The following is a 21,348-nucleotide window of genomic DNA, read 5'->3' as shown; positions in this document are numbered from 1 at the left end:
TATAATTATAGTAATTAAATATCCTAAATTTATAATTATGATAATTAAATACTCTAAAAAGATTTTTTATTTTAATAATTAAGCTGATGAATTATTTTAAAAATTATGACAGTATCAATTAAAAAAATAAAATTAGTTCATTTAAAACATATATAGATAAATTTTTATAGATTTAAGTAATAAAATTTTAAATTTAGAATATTTAATTATCATAATTATAAATTTAATAGATAAAATTTAATTTCTCTAAATTAATTATAGATTTTAATTATAATTCTCAAAAAATTAAATTTATGATTTAAAATTAAAATATTTAAATATAATTATAAATTACCATAAATACTTAGTTTTTATATCTAATTATAAATTTTATTTTAAAAATATATATAATTATACTTAGTATTAAATATGATAAAATTATAAATTAATAAAAATTTTAAGTTTTTTTTTTAATATCCAATTGTCCTTATCTTTTCCTCTTCAGTCAAAAGATGGAGGGAAGACTGGAGATTTTTTTTCCTCCCCCTTTTGGCCATCAAATCATTTCTTAATGACAAAGTCTTTAAAATTGCCGTGTCAGATTATCTATTACTGTTTATTTGCATTATAGATTGTAATTATATGTCAATTTGTATTTAATTATTATAATTTAGCCATTTTAGATATTCAATATATTTAAAAAATAATTTAAAAATATAATTTAGATAATTAATTTCAAGTAACGTAGAGTGTAAATATACGTATGCATACCTAATAACTTTTATATAGGCCTTTGATATAGTCTCCTACTAGGATAGGAGTTATGTGGTTGAATGAAATTGGGGGTCTGCCCTGCTGATTGAATCCTTGTACCAATGGAATTTTAATAGTAGTTAATATATCGGGATACTTGTTCTTAAAGTAATATGAGCATCACTAGTATAGTTAGGCGAGTAATTCATTTATCCGAGTGCCTAGATGTCGTCTGGTTAAGACTGCTCCTTACCCATTTACTTGGTTGCTTGTTACTCGTCTTATAGTATTATTTTAATGATTTATAATATTGATAATTACATATAAAAAAAATATAATCATAATATATATATATTTTTTAATTTATTGTCAACACCTCTACCACTACTGTTTAACTATTATCACCACCATCTGACCACTATCACCACCATCTTGTCACTACCTCTATCATTTAGCTATTATAAACATTCAATTGTCGATCATTATAATTATTATTACTTATTATTAACACCGTATATAAATTAAATATTATAATAAAAATTATCATTATATTATTTTTATTTTTATTTTACAATCATAATAATATAGTGATAACTACATTAAATTACAACTTATGAGATTGTAAACTCACTAATATTTTAATTTTTATTAATGAATTATTTTAATTTATTATTTAATAATTAAATTAAAAAATATAATTTAATTAAATAATTAGAAATTAATAATTCAAATGGAATATTAATCATGTTCTTTGATAGCATAAAAAGTTTAATATATATTTATATATATATATATTTGGGCCACAAATCCTTTTCAGAAAAGGAAGTGTTAGACGTGGACAAATTCTTCTTTGAGAAGGATTAGAAAGAGCCAAATCAAGTCCTACAAAAGTCCTACAAAATAATAGCTTTAGTTGCTGCTTGGATAAATATGATAAAGCTAATTTCTTTGGAACAAAATTTTATTCACGTTAAAGTAATGCTGTGAAAAGTTTTTTCTTCTGCTAATAAGAAAATACTTCAAGAATTAGCCAAAATTTTTGAAGAACATTTGGAGTAAGGTGGATCTGTGCATCAAGTGCTTATAATCAGGGATTTATATAAATAATTTTTCTTAAAATTATTTTATTTAATAATATTAACTATTTTAATAATTATTAATTATTTTAATAATTATTATTCATTAATAATTAACTATTTATACAGTAATTTAAATTAAAAATATTTGATAAAAATAATTATTAAATAAAAAAATAATGATAATATTTTATTGATTATAATCAAAATATTTATAATAAGAGTAATTTTTTATGAATTACACGCTCAATTTCTAAATATAAATGCTATATTAATCAAATGTTCATGAGTTAAAAATTTTTAAAGTGTATATAAAGTTAACGGGTATTAGATATTTAAGCGATATAAATTTTTTTTTATATGCCCTTTATCTTTTTTTCATAATCATGACTAGATATCATATTAAACTTTGAGTCTAATTAAAAAATTAAATTATAAATTAAAAATTTTTAAAAAATATATAAACCTCATGAATATTAGATATTCAAGTGATAAGATTGGAGTTCGGATAAGCTCCTCATATGAATCCAAATATTATAATTAACATAATTAAGATTATTGGATTTCTTTTTCGATTTGTCTCTTCCAAACGTGAGAACCATGTCATGCGATGCGTACTACGCACTCCGCTTACTGCAGAAGGCATCGCTCCTTTCCCGCTTTTATTTTTATTTTTTTATTAATTAATTTTAAATTAAAAGAAAAAAGGCAAACTGGGTAAAGCGTACGAAACAAAGAATTTCACTTTATTTTTATTTTTCTTTTTAAAATTTTACCGCGAATAAGAGAGAAAAATTTTCAAAGTTTTACGTGGCAAAAAATTAATAAAGGAAACAACGGAGACGTACGTTCACCTAACTCCGTAAATATGTAAGCGTAGAAATCCTAGACCGCATCTAACGCCGTCAATAGAACCGTCTAAAACGACCTTTCTCTTTCACTCTTTCTGCAAGAGATGAAGAAGCAGCGGCCTCTCTCTCGGACCAGTCTCATTTTTATTCTTTCTAAACTCTAAAGACGCTCCACCAATTTCTCTCTCTAGTCTCCGTAGAAAAAATTCTCTCTCTATTAAACGGTGGGGTTTCGGCGCCGATCGAGGTGCGGCTCGATCCGTCAGTCACAGATTTTCGGTGTTTGATTTTTCACATGTAGTAATATCAGTTTTTTTTCTTAAAATTATTATTATTTGTAATATTTGACTATGGGTGCTGTTTTCTCGGCGGAAAAATCGGATCTTTTTATTTATTTTTTTATTACATGTGCAATGTTTCCATTTTTTTTATGTGATTTTCTATTTTTAGGGGTTTGTTGATGAAGACTCACTCCTCACTTCCCTGGAGAGTAGGAGATTGATTCGATTTTCAGTATCTTTTTATTTGCTCCCGAAATTTTCCTTTTTTGGTTTTGCCAGTGGTTGTTCTGATTTTTTTTTTTTAATTTTTTCCTTTCAAGTGGTTTTGGTTTGGTGGGGTTGGTGTGAACAAGTGAGTGTTGAAATCAGAGAAAATTTGTATCTGTTTTACATCTTTGTTGAGGTTTGTGAACTCTGTTTGTTCATTATTGACTTTAGATGAAGTAACTTGACTTTGAATTTTCTTCACTTATTTTTTTTTTGGTCCTCCATTTGATGTTCAACTTGAGAAATGAAACCCTCCTATTCTTCTTAAAATTGGGTATTTTTTTTCCCCTTTTTGGAGAATAAGATTTTGCTTGTGTTTTGATTCTGTTTTTCAATTTGAACTTGCTATGGAGGGTTGAGTGTTTTAGTGTGGCTAGTAGAAACCATTTTTTGAGTTACTGCAGCTCTCGCTAGTGTTTTGAGGCATGAGGATCAAGTCCTTTTGCTCTTTTCACGTTTGGCTTAAAATAGCAAAACTTAAAGTTTGTGTAGGGTTAAGAGGAATTGGGTCTTAATCCTTTGAAGGGTTGTAAGTGTTTTCCTCAATTTTCAAGCTGCGCTTCTTTTACATGGTTGATTTTTTATATGATTTGTAGTGTCTGGTTATCAAATTAGTAATCATCATAATGACGGTTATGTTTAAACCCCCCCTTTTTAATTGCAGAAAGACAACCACAACTGGATTTTTTTTTCCTCCCCTGGAAGTGATGGTGCAGAACTCGCTTGGACATCAGAACACGTGAGTGAAAATTTTGGGATTTCTATCAGAACTTTGCAGCACTGTGTGTTTTAGCATGGGGGGTGCTTGTTGTGTTGCTGCTAGAGACAAAAATATAGTAAATGGACCAAGCACAAGCAGTGAAATATTGCATAGGAATATTCGGTGTTCGCCAACATGGAGCTTTAGGTGGGATAATAGAGGGCGAGTAGCTGGGGAAGAGACTTCCATACCTTGGTTTTCAGATGCAAATCGTGGGAATGGTGGACCAGATATTAAATGTGAATCAGCCTATGCTTCAGAGGATGGAAGCCCCTTACATAGTTTTCGGAGGCGTGCAAGGCAGAAGTCATCTGAAGCTACGACTGCACCTGTGAAGACTTCTGCTTCAGGTAAATAACTGATGGATGGAGCTTGTAATTTTATGACATGTTCACATGATGTTGCAATTTATTCTGGAAATTGATCACTATATTGTTTTTAAGGTGACATGTTGCATGTCTGCAAGCTAGTTTTGTATGTAGCTGTATAATTACTTTTTGTATAGGCATTTAAAGCATGCATTGGGATGAAATATACTTAAAACAGCAATAGAGGTAGGAGTCTTGCTGTAAATTTTTTGTCGCTAGTATAGTTAGTTATTGTTCAAAAAATGCAAGGGTCAGAGGTATTATTTACAGGAAATTTTATTAGGGGTTAATAAATGAAACCTTATCATAGTAAGTGTGAAGGAAAAATCTAGAGGGAGATACCTCCTATGTATACAAGGCAAGTGGTGAGAAACAATGAATGCTTGAAACTGGTCTTACACGGTTTGTGATTTTCTAAAATTTATGGAAAGAATAATAACAAAAAGGCTTTTACTCATTTGTGATACAATCTGTTCTGGATTATATGCAGAAGGTTTCTTAAGAGAGAAGGTGAGAATAAAAAGTTCTTGATTTTTCTCTCATCACGCCCTAAAACATAGGATTGTTGAACATTAGCAAAATTAACCAAGCTATAATTGAAAGCATAGAATTGGAGCAAAGTTGAGCCCTCTTTTTAGGGCTGGGCTTATGCACATGTTTGGAGATATTTGACAGTTAAGTGGAAAGGAGTTTGAATGGTAAGATTATGCTAAACTGATCCAACTCCTTATAGTTATGCAAAGGTGGAAAGTTCCCCTGTTTTGGCAATTTGGAGATTGGAGATATAAACTGAACATATAACAATGCTAACTTGCAACAGAAGTGTCAAGTGAAATTCTGTGTAAGCAAGAGGCAGAGAAGATGTAAGGAGCATTGGGAATGTTAAAGAAGAAGACTTGATCTGTTGTGGAATGAACTATTAAGGACAATAATTTGTGGCCTTTCTTTGAATGCAATTAAGAGTGATCTTTAGATCTCTGAATGGAAGATTTGTAAATGTGAAGGGAGAAGTCTTACTTGTTTATTTGAGCCTGAATTTGAGAAAAGAGAGCAGAAGGGGCCTTTTTTTTTCTTTAACCCTTTTTCCTAGAGTTTCCACTAGGATGGCAAATGAGTTCAGCAACTTGATACTTGACTCGATAAAAGGTTAATTAAATTTGTACATTAAAATTAATGAGCCAAGTTCAATAAAGCTCATCCAATAAACAGCCCAAGTTTGAGCTCTGTGAAGACTTATTAAAATCCTTAGGTAACTTACTTCTAGCTTCTTGAGTTAACTTCTGTGCAGATTATTTAGGTAGTTTGGTTTGTAACTTTAAGTTTCGTGTATGTATATGGGTCTGCTCTAAAGGTTGGAATTAATAGCATTCTGCACCCTATAAATGTCATTCATTTCTCTCTCTCTCTCTCTCTCTCTCTCTCTCTCTCTCTCTCTCTCTCTCTTTTTATAATAATTATTAAACATCAGATTCATAGTTTTATGAACCATCCTTGGCTAAATAGTATGGATTTTTTTTCCTCTAGCCATTTTCAGCTGGTAGATATGTTTCTTTATAGTTTGGTAGGTATGTTTCATGGTAAAATGATAGCCTCAGAAAACTGCCTCTTAATGTAATGCATCTTGCTCTCATTTTTGTTGAACTTTAGTTTTATATTAGCAAGCTTATCATAGTAGTGTGATAATATTTATGTATATGGCAGATCAATCCATATTAAGGAACATCTCAATGGACACAAGTTTGGAACAGGTAGAGCTTCTTCTTGTGAAAGGAACTTCCTTATTTGTTTTAAGTTTGTTTGATTTGATGCTCCTTTTACCCTTAATTTGACATGTTTCCTTAAATCTGTACTCTTGTAGGTGAAGGAGTCAACAGAATCCCCAGCAGCTTTGGATCCATCTCCCACAAAATTATCCATCTCATTGCCTTCAACTTCATCCATAACATCTCTAATTTCATCCCAAATTAATCCGCATACTGTTGGCTCAACCACTTCAAGTTGGCCTGAGAACTCTTCTCCCCATCAGTCAATGGGGCAAGTTCCTGATACACAAATCCCAGAATTAAAGTCATCAAACAGCTGTTCAGTTCCTGAAGAGAGGTCCTCGGTCCCCTCATGGAGCAACGAATCAACTCAGGGATCCCATGGTGGCTCTTCAGATGGTTGGTCTATGCACGCATTTTCTGAGCTCATGGCCACTTCTCATAGAGAAAGGTGGTCTTTTGACGATGACTCCTTGAGCTTCAATCATGAGAAAACTAGATCCAGTGGTCAAATATCATCTTCTCCCTCTGTTGATCTTCAAACATGTGGGATTTGCTCAAAGCTGTTGGCTGAGAAATCTTTGTGGAGCAGCCATAAGCTCGGTTTAAGTAATGAGCTGTCTATGGTTGCCGTTCTAACTTGTGGGCATGTTTATCATGCTGAGTGTTTGGAGACTATGACGCCTGAAATTAGCAAGTATGATCCTCCTTGCCCTGTTTGTACTTTGGGGGAGAAGCAGACACAGAAGCTGTCTCAAAAAGCTTTTAAAGCAGAAATGGAGTTGAATGCAAAAAACAAGAAGTCAAGGAACCGGGTTGTGGACAGTGATTTTGATGGTGATTCCATTATGTTTGATCGCCTGAAAGTTAGTGGGCATGCAGGAAAGGATCCCAAGATGGCCACCAGTTCCAGCATGAAGGGCTCCTTAGCAAAGCCTTTCTTGAAGAGGCATTTTTCGCTTGGATCGAAGGTAAGTAAATCCTTAGCAGCAGAGAACAACACAACCAAAAAGAAGGGATTCTTCTGGACTAGATCCTTGAAGGTGTGAGGTTTTTACTAACGTTTAAGAGGTGAGCACGTCCATCTCATTTGTGTACTGCTTTTGCAAGTACAAATAACTGAAAGCTGTCTTCCCATTATGAAAAATGGAAAGATTGTTGCCTCTAGGCCTTTATACATAACATCATTTATCCTCTAGTTATACAGTGCTGTTGAAATTATTGATCAGAAAAAAAAATAGATTTGCAGTTATGACTATTGTTGTTGGTTTTATCATTTATACTCTTAGCCTTTCAAATTGGTGTCAATTGTAGCTAAATTTAAACAAGTTGATGCTGAAACTGTCAAATTCGTGATATATATTTTATTTGGAGAACTTTTTATGTAAGCAACTAGCATTTGATATGGTATATTTAAATGTAAGACCTAGCAAAAAATGATTAATTATATTTTAAAAATTATTTTAAGTATTATTTACCACTTAAAACAAGAAGAAAAATATGAATTTTTCACCATGTTTTTTCTCTCTGCCCCTTTTCTTAAATATGTTTATGTGAAATTTTTATTGACAACATATGCTAGGTTGACAATTTGTAAGTTATGCCACTTATAAATCTAGCTACAATTGACACTAATGCGAAAAGGTTGTGTGTGTAATTGATTTGACAATTAAAAGAATTGGTTATAATTGCAAATTTGAATACAAGTACTGAACTTTGTGGTCGTTAACATTTTTTTCTGCAATAATCAAGTTAGTTTGTCAAATTCTTGGGACTTCCCATGACTGTAAGCTTTATGCATACAGATTCAGGTTTTGACTTGCATGGAGAAGGGGTTGCAAGGAACACAGGGAGCATCATCCTCAAGCTTGGTTAGAAACATCTGCCCCTGCATACGCATTCTGATATGGCAACAGGATTAGCTGTGAAGTTACACTGTAAAGAGAAGTAAAGAATTTCATAGAAAAAGAAATGCTATACCGATCATGGAAAATTAGTGGAATGAAAATGCATCACGAGACTGGTGATCTTATTCTTATTTTGTACAGATCTAATTTGTTTCTTGCTTAGACAATTCATGAGTTGATCCAATTTAATTTGTTTCTTGCTAAGTTCGTTGGGAGTGAATAATAAATAGTAATGATTGTTAAATTTAATTACAAAATTCGTGTCATCAGACTTGTACGCATGTATGTTTTTCAAGGCCGATTATATTTTTTTGGGCCCTTGATACGTCACTTCAAGCGAAGAAGAACAGGTAGGGAGACAAGTGAGCACAAAAGTTTTTTCTTCAAGAAGAAGAAGAAGAGGAGGAAGAGGGAGAGGAGTTGAAGAAGAAGAATAATGAGTTGATGGCCTAGAAGATTTGTTTTAGCTGAAGAGGGTCCTGTCTAAATGCTTGTGGCCCAAATTTAGAACAAGCATTAACAAGAATAAGTTGATGGCCCAGAAGAATTGTTTTCTAGCTAATTTGTGGGATTTGGATCGTATACGTAGAATTGATCCACAAGCTGTGCTGGATGAGAAGTTGGGAACTGATCAGTATTATCACAAGCCTAGATCATATATGTCACGCAAGCTGAGTCACACTTGCCAAGTTTAACGTGTCAATAGGTTTGATTCTTAACAACACGTGCTGAAATCTAGCTAGTTACATCCATACGGACATTTCTGGCTTCCACAGCTATCCATTTCCTTCAAGATCAACCTCCAACCGCCATAAATCGATACCATTACGCCATATTTGTTACAGTATAGGAAATTAAGATGGCTGATTTAAGAGATGAACATGGAAATCCCATTCAACTCACTGATGAACATGGCAACCCAGTTCAACCAACCAATGAATTAGGAAACCCAGTGCACATCACTGGCGTAGCCACCTCAAAACCTCTAACCCTCGGACAACCGTAGTGCAAAGTGAGGTGCCTGCTACTGGCCTTTTGGCCAGTACTAATGGAACGGATCATGCATCCAAGGGCCAGACTGGTGAGCGTGGCGTTTGTGGCGATGACGAAAAGCGTAGAAAAGAGGAGCAGCAGCAGAATCAGGGTTCCAGAGAGAATTTGAAAGATCTAGTTCAAGCGCTAGCTTGGTGAGATACACATATGTATATACCTAAACATACTTGACCGAAAATGTATGAACGAACCTTTTGCCTTGAATGACGATGCAAATACCAACTATCTATAACTTCAACCCTTAGATGTTCGTCAATGTCTAATAGCACTGCCATCTTTTTTCTTTGATTTATGTTTTTAGTCAGAGGATGACGGGTAAGGAGGGAGAAGGAAGAAGAAGGAATTGAAGGAGAAAATAAAGGAGAAACTAACAGGTGGAAAGCTCAAGGAAGAGCGTGGTCATACAGTTAGTGTATCGAGCACAACCACAGCAACCACCCCAGGCGGCGGCGAACACCATGAGCGTGAGAAGAAGAGCGTTATGGAAGAGATCAAGGAAAAGTTGCATGGGCATGGACACCATAGCCACTAAAACAAACTATGTGTACATAGCGACATGTCGTATATCAAAACTGTGGGATAATTGTGTGTGCATGCTATCTTTAGCTAGTGCAAAAGATGTTAGGGTGATGAATTGTATGGTTTATTGTAATAAATTTACTGGTTACGCTTGATTGGGTGTAGAACAATTATGATAGGAAAAATGCTTGGTGTACAAAAAAATGCTTATAAAAATTATACAAATGAAATAAAATGTCCATTTTATACTTAAATCATTTAGGTTATAAATTAATTTAATTTTCTACCAAAATCATTTCCCTCTAAAATTTAACCAATCATCATCCTCCTATTTTTTTTGATCAATTAGCTCTCATAAATCTCTTAGCCAATCATATTTAATCAAATTTTTAATCAATCAATAGCTCTTACTAATCTCTTAACAAATTATAGCCTATCAAAAATTTAACCAATCATATCTAACCATGCCAAAAATTTAACCAATCATAATTGATTTATACAGTGTATTAAAATCGAATCGAATTGGATCAGTCGAATCGATTTAAATGAGAACTCAACCAATGACTGGTTTGGTTTAAACTTTAATCCATTTATTTAGCAAATTGGAGTTGACCCATCTAAACCAGGCGAACAACTAGTAAACCAATTAGATCATAAATTAAATAATTATGATCAATTAAATTAATTAATTAATTAACTATTAATAATTGTATCATAAATCAAGTAACTATTAATAATTAGATCATAAATCAAGTAACTATGCCCAATTACAACATAATCAGTTGGATAAATAAATCAAGCAACTATTAACAATTAGATCAATTAATCAATTAGATGTTAAACAAGTAACTATGATCAATTAGATTATAATCAAGTACTATTGAGTATTTTATTAATTAATCAAGTAGATCATAAATTAAATACTATAGTTAATTAAATAATAATCAAGTACAATTGAATATTTTATCAATTAATTAAGTAGATCATAACTCAAGTAATTATAATCAATTACATCATAATTAAGTATTATCGGTTATTTTATCAATTAATTAAGTATATTATAATCAATTAGATCATAAATCAAGTAATCATGATCAATTACATCATAATCAAATATTATTGAGTATTTATCAATTAATAAAGTATATCATATTCAATTATCTCATAGATCAAATAACTATAATCAATTGCATCATCATCAAGTACTATAGTATATTTTATCAATTAATTAAGTAAATCATAATTAATTATATCACAAATCAAGTAACTATAATCAATTAGATTATAAATCAAGTAATTATAATTAATTATGTCATAATCAATCAATCAATTAAATAAGGGTGAGTATTATTTGGTTCAAATTAAAATAACCAATTGAATCAAATCCATTCATAAATTCGGTAAGGTTTTTATAGAAATTCAGTTCGGTTTAATTTTTATTTATGAATTTTTCAATATATTTTGTTCAGTTTTGGAAACAACATAATATATATATATATATATATATATATATATATATATATATATATATATATATATATATATATATGAAAATCGGATCACCTAATTAATTATATTATAAATCGAGTAGCTATGATCAATAAGATAATAATCAAGTACTATCGGATATTTTATCAATTAATCAATTAAATCATAAATCAATTTATTATGATAAATTACATTACAATTAAGTCTTATCACATATTTTATCAATTAATCAAATAGATAATAAATCTAGTAACTCTAATCAATTATATCGTAATCAATTAGATCGATTAATTAAATAATTATTAACAATTAGATCATAATCAAGTATTAATGGATATTTTATCAATTAATCAAGTAAATCATAATTAGTTATATAATAAATTAACTATGATCAATTATATCATAATCAATTAATTAATTAGATAGGAATGAGTATTATTTAGTTTAGATCGAAATAACCGACTGATTAAACTGAATTAATTTGAAAATTTGATTCTATTTTTATTGAAATTCAGTTCGGTTCAATTTTTAGTTTTAAATTTTTCGGTTTATTTAGTTTGATTTTGAAGATAACATAATATTTTTTTTTTCCTTTTTTCCTCCCTCTTATGAAAATTGGACTACCTAATTAATTAGATTATAAATCAAGTAACTATGCTAAATTAGATCATAATCAACTAGATCAATTAACCAAGTAACTATTAATAATTAGATCAATTAATCAAGTAACTATTAATCAATTAGATTATAAATCAAATAATTGTGATTAATTATATCATAATCAATTAGATCAATTAACTAAGTGATGATTAATCAATTAAATTTAAAATCAATTAATTATGATCAATTACATTATAATAAGGTACTATCGAGTGTTTTATTAATTAATCAAGTATATCATAATCAATTAAATCTAAATTAATTAATTATAATCAATTAGATTATAATTAAGTATTATCAGATATTTTATCAATTAATCAAGTATATTACAATCAATTAGATCATAAATTAAGTAAATATGATCAATTACATTATAATCAATTAAATTGATTAATCAAATAACTATTAACAATTAGATCCAGAAATATCAATTATTTTATAAATTAATCAAATAGATCATATTCAATTAGTGAATAAATCAACCATGATCAATTAGATAGGGGTAAGCATTATTTGGTTTAGACTCAAATAACTAATTGATCAAATATAATTAATTTAGAAATTCAGTTTGGTTTTTGTAAAAATTTAGTTCAGTTCAGTTTTTATTTTTGAATTTTTTGGTTTATATGGTTTGTTTTTTGAGATAATATAATATTTTTTCTTTTTTTCTCTCTCTTGTGAAAATCGAACAACCTAACCAATTAGATTATAAATCAAGTAACTATGATAAATTAGATTATAATTAATTATATTAATTAATCAAATAACTATTAATAATTAGATTAATTAATTAAGTAATTATTAGTCAAATAAATTATAAATTAAGCAACTATGATTAAATACATCATAATTAATCAATTAGATATGGGTGAACATTATTCAGTTCAGACTGAAATAATCAGCCGGATTGATTAATTCAAAAAATTTAGTTTAACTTTTATAGAAATTTGGTTCGATTCAATTTTTATTTTTGAATTTTTTGGATTATTCAGTTTGATTTTGGAGACAACTTATTTTTCTTTTTTCTTCACTCTTGTGAAAAACGAATCGTCTCTCATTGATGAGGAGCCACCAGCACCACTTCCATTGTTCAGAGGTCCCATTACTAGAGCAAGGGCAAGGAAACTTTAAAATCTAGTCATTGAGCATTGGAGGCACCAGGAAACAAATGTCAATCACATTGAACCATCATGTTTACTATTGGAGACCAAGTGGATCATTCTCACCCAAATAAGCAGTATGTAGCATGGCGCTTTGTCATCACCTGAGTGTGCCACGTCATCACCCGAATATGCCACGTCATCACCCAAGTGGTGACTGTCATCACCCAAGTGTGCCACATCATCATTCATGAGGTGACATGTCACTCCCACATTCAGCCGGCTTGGCATTTGGAGATTACTTGACCACCATCTTACCAGTACACATGGCTTTAGATGATTTGGCCAATTGAGCAAATCTGGAATGTTCTTCTCATGACAGCCATCCGAAATCTAGAATATTCTTTCCCATACTAGATGCCACATTTTAAGGAGGATATTTTCATTTCTTTTATCTTCTAGTGCCATGTAGGCAGCATTCTATTGGTGCCCCATCTATATATACCTGTCTTCTTTATTTTTTTTAGGCAACTTGAAGAGTCATTTTTGTGAAAAAATACTGCAGAGAATTTTGCCACCATTGTTGAATGAGTAAGCTTGTATTTTCTTCCTTGTTTCTTATAAGAACTTGGATTCAAGCAATCTGATCATATTGCTTGTCTTATTCTGATGATCAAGGTGCTCTTAGACAGGTTCTAATTATATCTTGACACTTGATCAATACATTTTTTTCTGCATTTCTTCTTAGTGCCTTATCACATTGGTTGATATTGTGTTGAGTGGGTGCAAAGTCTGCTTTGTTGGATGGATGAACTTGGGAGCTGTTTGTGAGTGCCCATCATCTTGGTATCAGTGAAGGAGCGGAAGCATGGTAATTGGTGCATTGGAGCATTGAATTTTAAAATTTTTCTTATAGAGTTTCATGCATCATACCACATCTCTTATGTGCCTAATTAATTTCAATGCTCAATTGCATATTAAAACACTTTTAATATATATTAGAATCTTTATTTGCCATTTAAGATTGTGAATTAAAAAATTAATTCAATTAAACCCTAATTTGAAAGAGGAATTTGGACACTAACGTCTTTGATGTACTATGGATGCAATTGACACCTTTAGAAAGCTCCTAGGATTCTAAGTGTTGTCCCTTTAACTTGTCCACACCAAGATCACCAATGGCAGCCCCCAATTTTGCTTCTCAAGCCTTGCCAATCAATTATAATTTGGGGTTTTGCTTTTAGAGAGGTTATATGTGTGTATAGGACACTAGAAACAATTCCTAGCAATTTTAATTCAAAGAAACCAAGGGATTTTTCTTTGAATCAAGTGAGAAAAGAAGAGAAGAGAAGATATGGACTCTCCAAAGGTGCCATCCACTTTGAAGAGAGGAAGAAGAATGTTAATTTTGTTTCTTCTTTCTTTTCCTTTTATACTTAGGTCAAATAATCACTTAAACCCTTTGCCACATGTCACCGCCACATTGCATCTTATTTTTAATTGATTTAATCTCATTAAGCCAAGTGTCAAAGCTAGACTTAATCTTAACTTTGATCATCTTGCATGATAGGAAGACAAATGGCAAGTTTATATAGTGCCGTGTGTTACCATCTCATGGTGCCACATGTCACCATGTGAAATGACTAAATTACCCTTACGTTGTAATTTTGAGTTCTTAGCCCAAAATCATTATTTCTCCTATTCTAATCAATTTATATCAAATATAAATTAACTAATTAATCTCTATTAATTAATTTCTCATAATTAAATTCATATTTAAACACTTTAAATATAAATTTAACTTATACTGTACATCCAATAACCTAAATTTGGTTTCAAGTTATGCTAGGGACTTTGCAATCTCATTGCAAACCAAACATATTTAATTAATCAATTAAACTCTTTAATTAATCAATTAAATCACATTTTACTTGGTGATTAACTTGTGTATGTGTGTGACTCACTAGGCTTATCACTAATTGGCAATGAAATATGATATTAACTCTTAATATCATTAGAACTCTTTTTTACCATAAATGATTTCTCTAAATAATTTTAGGCATCTCATAGACCATGGTTGACACCTAGCATAGCGTGCCATGGCCACCCAATCAGTAACAAGGAATACCTTAAATGAACCTTTAATCATATGTTACCATGCACTAGAATCTCTCCGTTATAAAATCCAAATTCGAGCTGGAGTCATGGTTAATGTCAAACCCCATTTGCTATAAACATTATGTTCTCTTTTAATTCTAGTTCTTGATTAATTAGATTTTCTTATCAAAAACTCTTTTCTGACTAAATCTGTTTATCCTGGCCAGGAACTTGAAACATCAAGAACAATTAAATGAACATATGATTTTATCCCTATTTACTTAGGGTAATAGATTCCATCTTGATCAACACTTATCTCCATATATAACTAGTAGGAGCCAACACATGCCCATATACCCATACATAGTACAAGTATGAAAGCAGTATCAAACTCAAACCACCTATATACAAGATAACTGTGTTATCTCAGGTCTAAAGATTATATGCACTGATATGATATATAACAATGCATTGACAAGAGTAAACTCCATGTGCTTGTCATAAGTGTCACTGGTTCGGCCTACTTATATGTATAAGTGCTTATCATGTTTGTTATGTGGCATGAGACTCACCACTTCATCTCATTTATATCTCATATAAATACCTTGGGAACAAACATGATTACAATCTTTCTGGATAAGTCATGTCCTTTGTGAAGTATCCTCGATTGTAAACCTATTTATGATACTTTGTGTTAGAAATACTGTCACTCATATTCTTAACAACTTAAGAATAGAATTTCTAATAAAATATCAATGGACATTTTTTATTACACATAAATATATTATGTAAATAGAAAAGTGAAATTGCTTTTTATTACTAAAATATGTATAAAATACATACAAAATGATGTGCTCTAGGGCATACTACTAACAATCAGAGCATAAGACGTCCAAACAAGGTATTTATATCTGTTACTATTGTTTATCCTCTGTTTGCTTCTTCTTCCATACTTGTCGACTGGTTTTGATTGTTAAAATCCAATCAGTTCTGTTATATTTTGCCTAGGGGTCATCTTGTGCCTGGTTTTGTTGCTGGACCTTTTTTTGTTTCTTAGTGTGTCTTTTTATTCATGTTTTGTTCAAATTATGCTTGACCAAAACCAACTCTTGGGGTTTAGTATGATTTTGCTTCTGTTTCTTTAATATCTGTTTTGTTGAGTTTGTCTGAGGGTCTTGGGTTAATCAAGCTGTAGCCATCTTTCTAGCTATCTTATTTTGTTTCTTTGAGTTTGATATCAAGCATGAGGGGTTGTTTGGAAATAAGTTACTGATTGGGATGAGTTTGTGCTATAGATGTGCATTGTTTTCTTGATTGGTGATATCAGACCTGCTGGTATACCAAATCTGATTGGTAACTTGTTTGAGTCATTGAAATTAGACTTACCCATTTGACCTAAAACTATACTAGCGTCATTAGGACATTCTGTGTCAATTTTGGGAGCTATTTGACTTTATTTGCCTATTAAACTAAAATTTTGTGGTAGACTTAATCAAATCTAGTTCACATAATAAACCAATCCAAAAAGCACTAAAAATTTACAAGCTGATTATACTCCATTTCAGTAGTGTCTGTGTTAATTTTGGGGATTGATTGACATTGTTTGCCTACCGAATCAAAATTTTGTAGCAGACGTGATTAAATTCAATTCACATAACAAACCAATCTGGAAAGCTATGAAAATTTACAGGCTGATTATACTACATTTTCGTAGTTTCTTTGTCAATTTTAGGGGGGTTTTTGAGATTGTTTACCTACTGAACTAAAATTTTGCGTCAAACTTGATTAAATTTAGTTCACATAATAAACTAACCCAGAAAACTTTAAAAATTTACAGGCTAATTATTATCTATTTTAGTAGTTTCTGTGTCAATTTTGGGGGTCGTGTGATATTTTTTGCCTACCAAACCAAAATTTTGAGGCAGACCTGACCAAATTTAGTTCACATAGCAAACCTACCCAGAAACTCCTGAAATTTTACCACTAGTTAATTAGTATTGGGTTGCCTATGTCTACCAAATTTTAGATCAAAATACATTAATTTGTGTGGTGAACCAAAATTGGTGTATATCTTTGGTGAATTGTGTGAAATGCTGGTATCTGTGTTAAGTTGATGGTGAAATTCTATATTTGAGCTTGATATCACTCTCTTAGGTTGTCTCTTTTTCTGTTTATAAAATCTTTCCATTTGATGTCTATCTTTTATCTTTGACTCCAGTGTCACATTGCCTGTTCTTGTGTCACGTCTTGTTCCTTGTCGTTCTTGATCATTTGATAAGTTTGTGAGTGTTTTGATTGTTTTGTTTTTGAGTTCCCTAAAGAAACGAAGGAAGGAAAACTGAGTGGTAAAAGGCAGGAGTGTTAAGAGCAATTGAAGGGTAAAAGCCTAATTGTGTGCTAAACACTTGAGAGGGTGAGCCATTTATCTACTAACCTTATTTCTTTGCAACTTAAATGGATCCAAATATTAATAGTAGTAGTGGAGCTGAGGGTGAGGAAAGGAACTTTGGAGATGAAAGACTATATAAGGAAGCCTTGGCACAATAATTTAAAAGGCTTTCCTTGTTGATAGCCAATCATGATGAAGAATTAAAGGGAATAAGGGCTGATTTGAATAGGATGATGGAGTATTTAATGAGGAACGAAAGGGAGCCTAGGAATAGAAGGGAGGAAGAGGAAGTGAATATGGGAAATGAAGGTAGAGGTAGAGGAGTTGTAAGGGCAGAACCTAGGATGGAAAAGTATGCTGATCTAGTATAGGATGAAGATGAGTTTGAAGAAGCATATGAGCATGGGAATTATCAATTTGGTGGTAGGGAATTTTGGCCACCAAGGGGTAGAGGAGCTAGAGGCCAATTTGGTGGGAGAAATTTTAGGTATGATGACTACGGAAATAGGGGAGTGCATAATGGGGCAATTGATGCAAATGTGGGTAGCATAAAAATGAAAATACCAGCTTTCTATGGTAAGGAGGATCCAGATGCATATATTAAGTAGGAAAGGCAGATTGAAATGGTTTTTGAGTGCCATAACTATAGTGAAGAGAAGAAAGTAAAATTGGCAGCAGTAGAGTTCAAGGATTATGCATTAGTATGGTGGGACCAATTAATTACAAGGAGAATGAGAAATGGCTGGAAGGGAATTGGGACATGGGCTGAAATGATGGAAATAATAAGAGAAAGATTTGTGCCACCACATTATAGTAAAGAAGTGAAGTTGAGATTGCAGCAACTTACACAAGGAGCTAAGAGTGTGGAGGAGTATTACAAAGCCATGAAAATTGCAATGATTAAAGCTGAAGTGGAGGAGGATGAAGAGTCTACCATGGTTAGGTTCTTAAATGGCTTAAATCCAGACATCAGGTTTATGGTGGATTTGCAAAATTGCAGAACAGTGGAGCAAATGATGCAGGTTGCCATTAAGACTGAAAAGGACATGAGAAGGAAGCGGGCTGCCAAGAACACTCAACCCTCATACAATCCAATCTCCAAGCCACCATGGAAACCAAATTAGAGTAGAACTTCCAAAATAGAGAAAGAGGAGCCTAAATTCAAGAAGGAAGAATGGAAGGGCAAAGGTAAGCTAGAAGGAAAACCAGAAGAAAAGATTAAGAAGGGGGATACCCGAGCTAGAGATGTGAAATGCTTTAAATGCTTGGGGAGAGGACATTATGCCAATGAGTATCCTAACAAAAGAGCAATGTTTATGAGAGATGATGGAGAATGGGAAAGTGGTGAAGAGGGTGCTGTAGACAATGAGCATGAAGATAGTGATGTTGAGTTTGTGGATTAGGGAGACCAATCGCCCATGGAGGGTCATGCTCTCGTCACCATGCGCACACTTAGTGCACAAGTTGAATTGGAGGATAATGATGCTGTACAAAGGGAGACAATCTTTCATACAAGGTGTTTGTGAATGACAAAGTGTGTAGTGTGATTGTTGATGGAGGGAGCTGCTGTAATGTTCTTAGTTTTCTTATGGTTGAGAAGTTGGGATTGCGTACTACCAAACATCTCAAACCATATGGCTTACAATGGCTAAATGATTGCAACAAGGTAAATGTGGTGAAGCAAGTGGTTGTTCCATTCAGCATTGGAAAGTATTATGATGAAGTTGTTTGTGATGTGGTGCCAATGGTTGCTACACATCTTTTACTTGGAAGACCTTGGCAGTATAACAGGAGTGTTTTGCATGATGGTAGGAAGAACAAATACACCTTGGTGAAGGATGGGTGTCGATATCACTTGACTCCATTGGCACCTTTTTAAATTCATGAAGACCAAATGAGGATTATGAAATCCATGGAAGAAAAAAAAGAGAGTATGAGAGAAAAATCAAGAGAGATCGAGCTTAATAAGGGGAAAAATGAGAGGAGTGTGAAAGTAAAAGAAGTAATAGAAAAGAAAAAGAGTGAGGGCTCAGGGCAAAAGGAGAGTCGTGAGAAAAAAATGAGCTTGTTTGTGAAAGGAAAAGAAGTGAGAGAGGCTTTACATTATGAGAGGCCACTTTGCGTACTTTTGTACAAAGAGGCACATTTGTGTATTTCTGACCTTGACCCCAATTTGCCTAGTGGTGCTATTTCTTTATTGCAGGAGTATAATGATGTCTTTCCGGAGGAGTTGCCACCTAGATTACCACCCATTCGAGGGATTGATCACCAAATTGATCTTATTCCAGGGGCGCCCATATCGAATAGACCCACTTATAGAAGTAACCTAGAAGAAACAAAGGAGCTCCAAAGACAAGTGGAAGAACTCTTAGCAAAGGGATATGTGCGTGAGAGCATGAGTCCTTACGCTGTTCCAGTGATTCTTATACTAAAGAAGGATGGGAGCTATCATATGTGCGTGGATTGCAGAGCCATCAACAAAATCACTGTAAAATATAGGCATCCCATTCCTCTACTTGATGATATGCTTGATAAGTTGTTTGGTGCATGTGTGTTTTCCAAGATTGATTTGAAAAGTGGTTACCATCAAATTATAATGAAAATAGGAGATGAATGGAAAACTGCTTTCAAAACTAAATATGACTTGTATGAGTGGATGGTAATGCCATTCGGACTCACTAATGCACCTAGCACTTTCATGCGTTTGATGAATCATATGATGAGATCATTCATAGGCAGATTTGTGATAGTTTATTTTGATGAGATCTTGATCTATAGCAAAGACATGAATGAGCATTTGCATCATTTGAGACTTGTATTTGATGTGTTGAGACATGAGAAATTATATGCGAATGCAAAGAAATGTTCTTTCTGCTTGGGAAAAGTTGTATTTCTTGGTTTTGTTGTGAGTGGTAAGGGTGTTGAAGTTTATGAAGAGAAGGTCAAAGCCATTAGGGACTGGCCAACTCCTAAAAATGCATATGAAGTTAGGAGTTTTCATAGATTGGCTAGTTTCTATAGGAGATTTGTGCCTCATTTTAGCTCTATTCCTGCTCCTTTGAATGAACTTGTTAAAAAAGATGTTGCATTTGAGTGGAAGAAGAAACATGAACTTGCATTTGCTAAATTGAAAGATAGGTTGTGTTCTGCACCATTAGGGGTGAGCATTCGGTTCAAACTGAACTGAATGGAACCGAATTAAATTACAAAAATCGAACTGTAAATTTTAGAAACTGAACCAAATCGAAATGTGTGAAAAACCGAATCGAACTGAACCGTTCCATTTCGGTTCGGTTCGGTTTAAATCGATCGGTTTGATTTTTTATTGATTTTTGAATTTAGACTTGATTTTCAAGTTATTTGGTCTAATTTTAACTTTGGTTTGAACCTAATAACCATTAATCAATGAAATTAAACAATTAATATATATAAAATTAAATATAATTCATAAATTTTTCATAAAAATAAATCAATTCAAAAATCAATTCAGTTCGATTTAATTTGATTTGACTATATAAATTACTATTCAGTTCGGTTCGGTTTAACCGATTTTTTTTCTCTTCAAAACCGAACCGAACCGAAATAACCGAAATTTTTATAATTTAAAACCGAACCAAACCGATTTAATTTTAAAACCAAACTGATTGAACCGAATTGATTCGGTTCGATTCGATTTTTCGGTTTGAACCGAATTCTGCTCAGCCCTATGCACCATTGTTGAGCTTGCCTAATTTTGATAAAACATTTGAAATTGAGTGTGATGCCAGTGGTGTAGGTATAGGTGCTGTTCTTATGCAAGAAAAAAGACCTATTGCATATTTTAGTAAGAAATTGCATAGTGCTGCCTTGAATTACTCTACTTATGATAAGGAATTGTATGCACTAGTTAGAGCCTTGGAGACTTGGTAACATTTTTTGTGGAACAAAGAGTTTGTCATACATTCTGATCATGAATCTTTGAAGCATATTAAGAGTCAAAATAAGTTGAGTAAAAGGCATGCGAAATGGGTTGCATTTGTTGAGATGTTTCCATATGT

At 32.2% G+C, this 21,348-nt stretch overlaps 1 protein-coding gene and 1 pseudogene across 6 annotated transcripts; both read left to right on the top strand.

Moving 5' to 3' along the window:
* The first annotated feature begins 2,742 nt into the window (after positions 1-2,742).
* On the top strand, positions 2,743-8,209 carry LOC110657535 (uncharacterized). 6 transcript variants are annotated; one of them, XM_021814802.2, is made up of 5 exons: positions 2,743-2,906; positions 3,872-4,317; positions 6,037-6,083; positions 6,194-7,169; positions 7,904-8,209. In XM_021814802.2, exons 2-4 carry the CDS (start codon positions 4,002-4,004, stop codon positions 7,145-7,147), a joined length of 1,317 nt encoding a protein of 438 aa, XP_021670494.2. In that variant the 5' UTR covers positions 2,743-2,906; positions 3,872-4,001; the 3' UTR covers positions 7,148-7,169; positions 7,904-8,209. The 6 variants fall into 6 exon arrangements, with proteins under 6 accessions (XP_021670494.2, XP_021670792.2, XP_021670570.2 ...); XM_021815100.2 differs by having other exon boundaries at positions 2,757-2,956; XM_021814878.2 differs by having other exon boundaries at positions 2,757-2,959.
* A 202-nt stretch (positions 8,210-8,411) lies between these two features.
* LOC110657876 (embryogenic cell protein 40-like) lies at positions 8,412-9,730 on the top strand (annotated as a pseudogene).
* Positions 9,731-21,348: the final 11,618 nt, after the last annotated feature.

The sequence above is a fragment of the Hevea brasiliensis genome, chromosome 1 (assembly GCF_030052815.1).
Source record: "Hevea brasiliensis isolate MT/VB/25A 57/8 chromosome 1, ASM3005281v1, whole genome shotgun sequence".
In the NCBI taxonomy this organism is placed as follows: Eukaryota; Viridiplantae; Streptophyta; class Magnoliopsida; order Malpighiales; family Euphorbiaceae; genus Hevea; species Hevea brasiliensis.
This window is presented reverse-complemented; position numbering and strand designations above follow the sequence as displayed.

Bases quoted from the DNA above. Each gene is read 5' to 3' on its own strand.
- LOC110657535 (XM_021814802.2), top strand. From the start codon at position 4,002: ATGGGGGGTGCTTGTTGTGTTGCTGCTAGAGACAAAAATATAGTAAAT. The intron at 4,318-6,036 runs GTAAATAACTGA...TGTATATGGCAG, and splicing joins TGTGAAGACTTCTGCTTCAG to ATCAATCCATATTAAGGAAC. The intron at 6,084-6,193 runs GTAGAGCTTCTT...GTACTCTTGTAG, and splicing joins TGGACACAAGTTTGGAACAG to GTGAAGGAGTCAACAGAATC.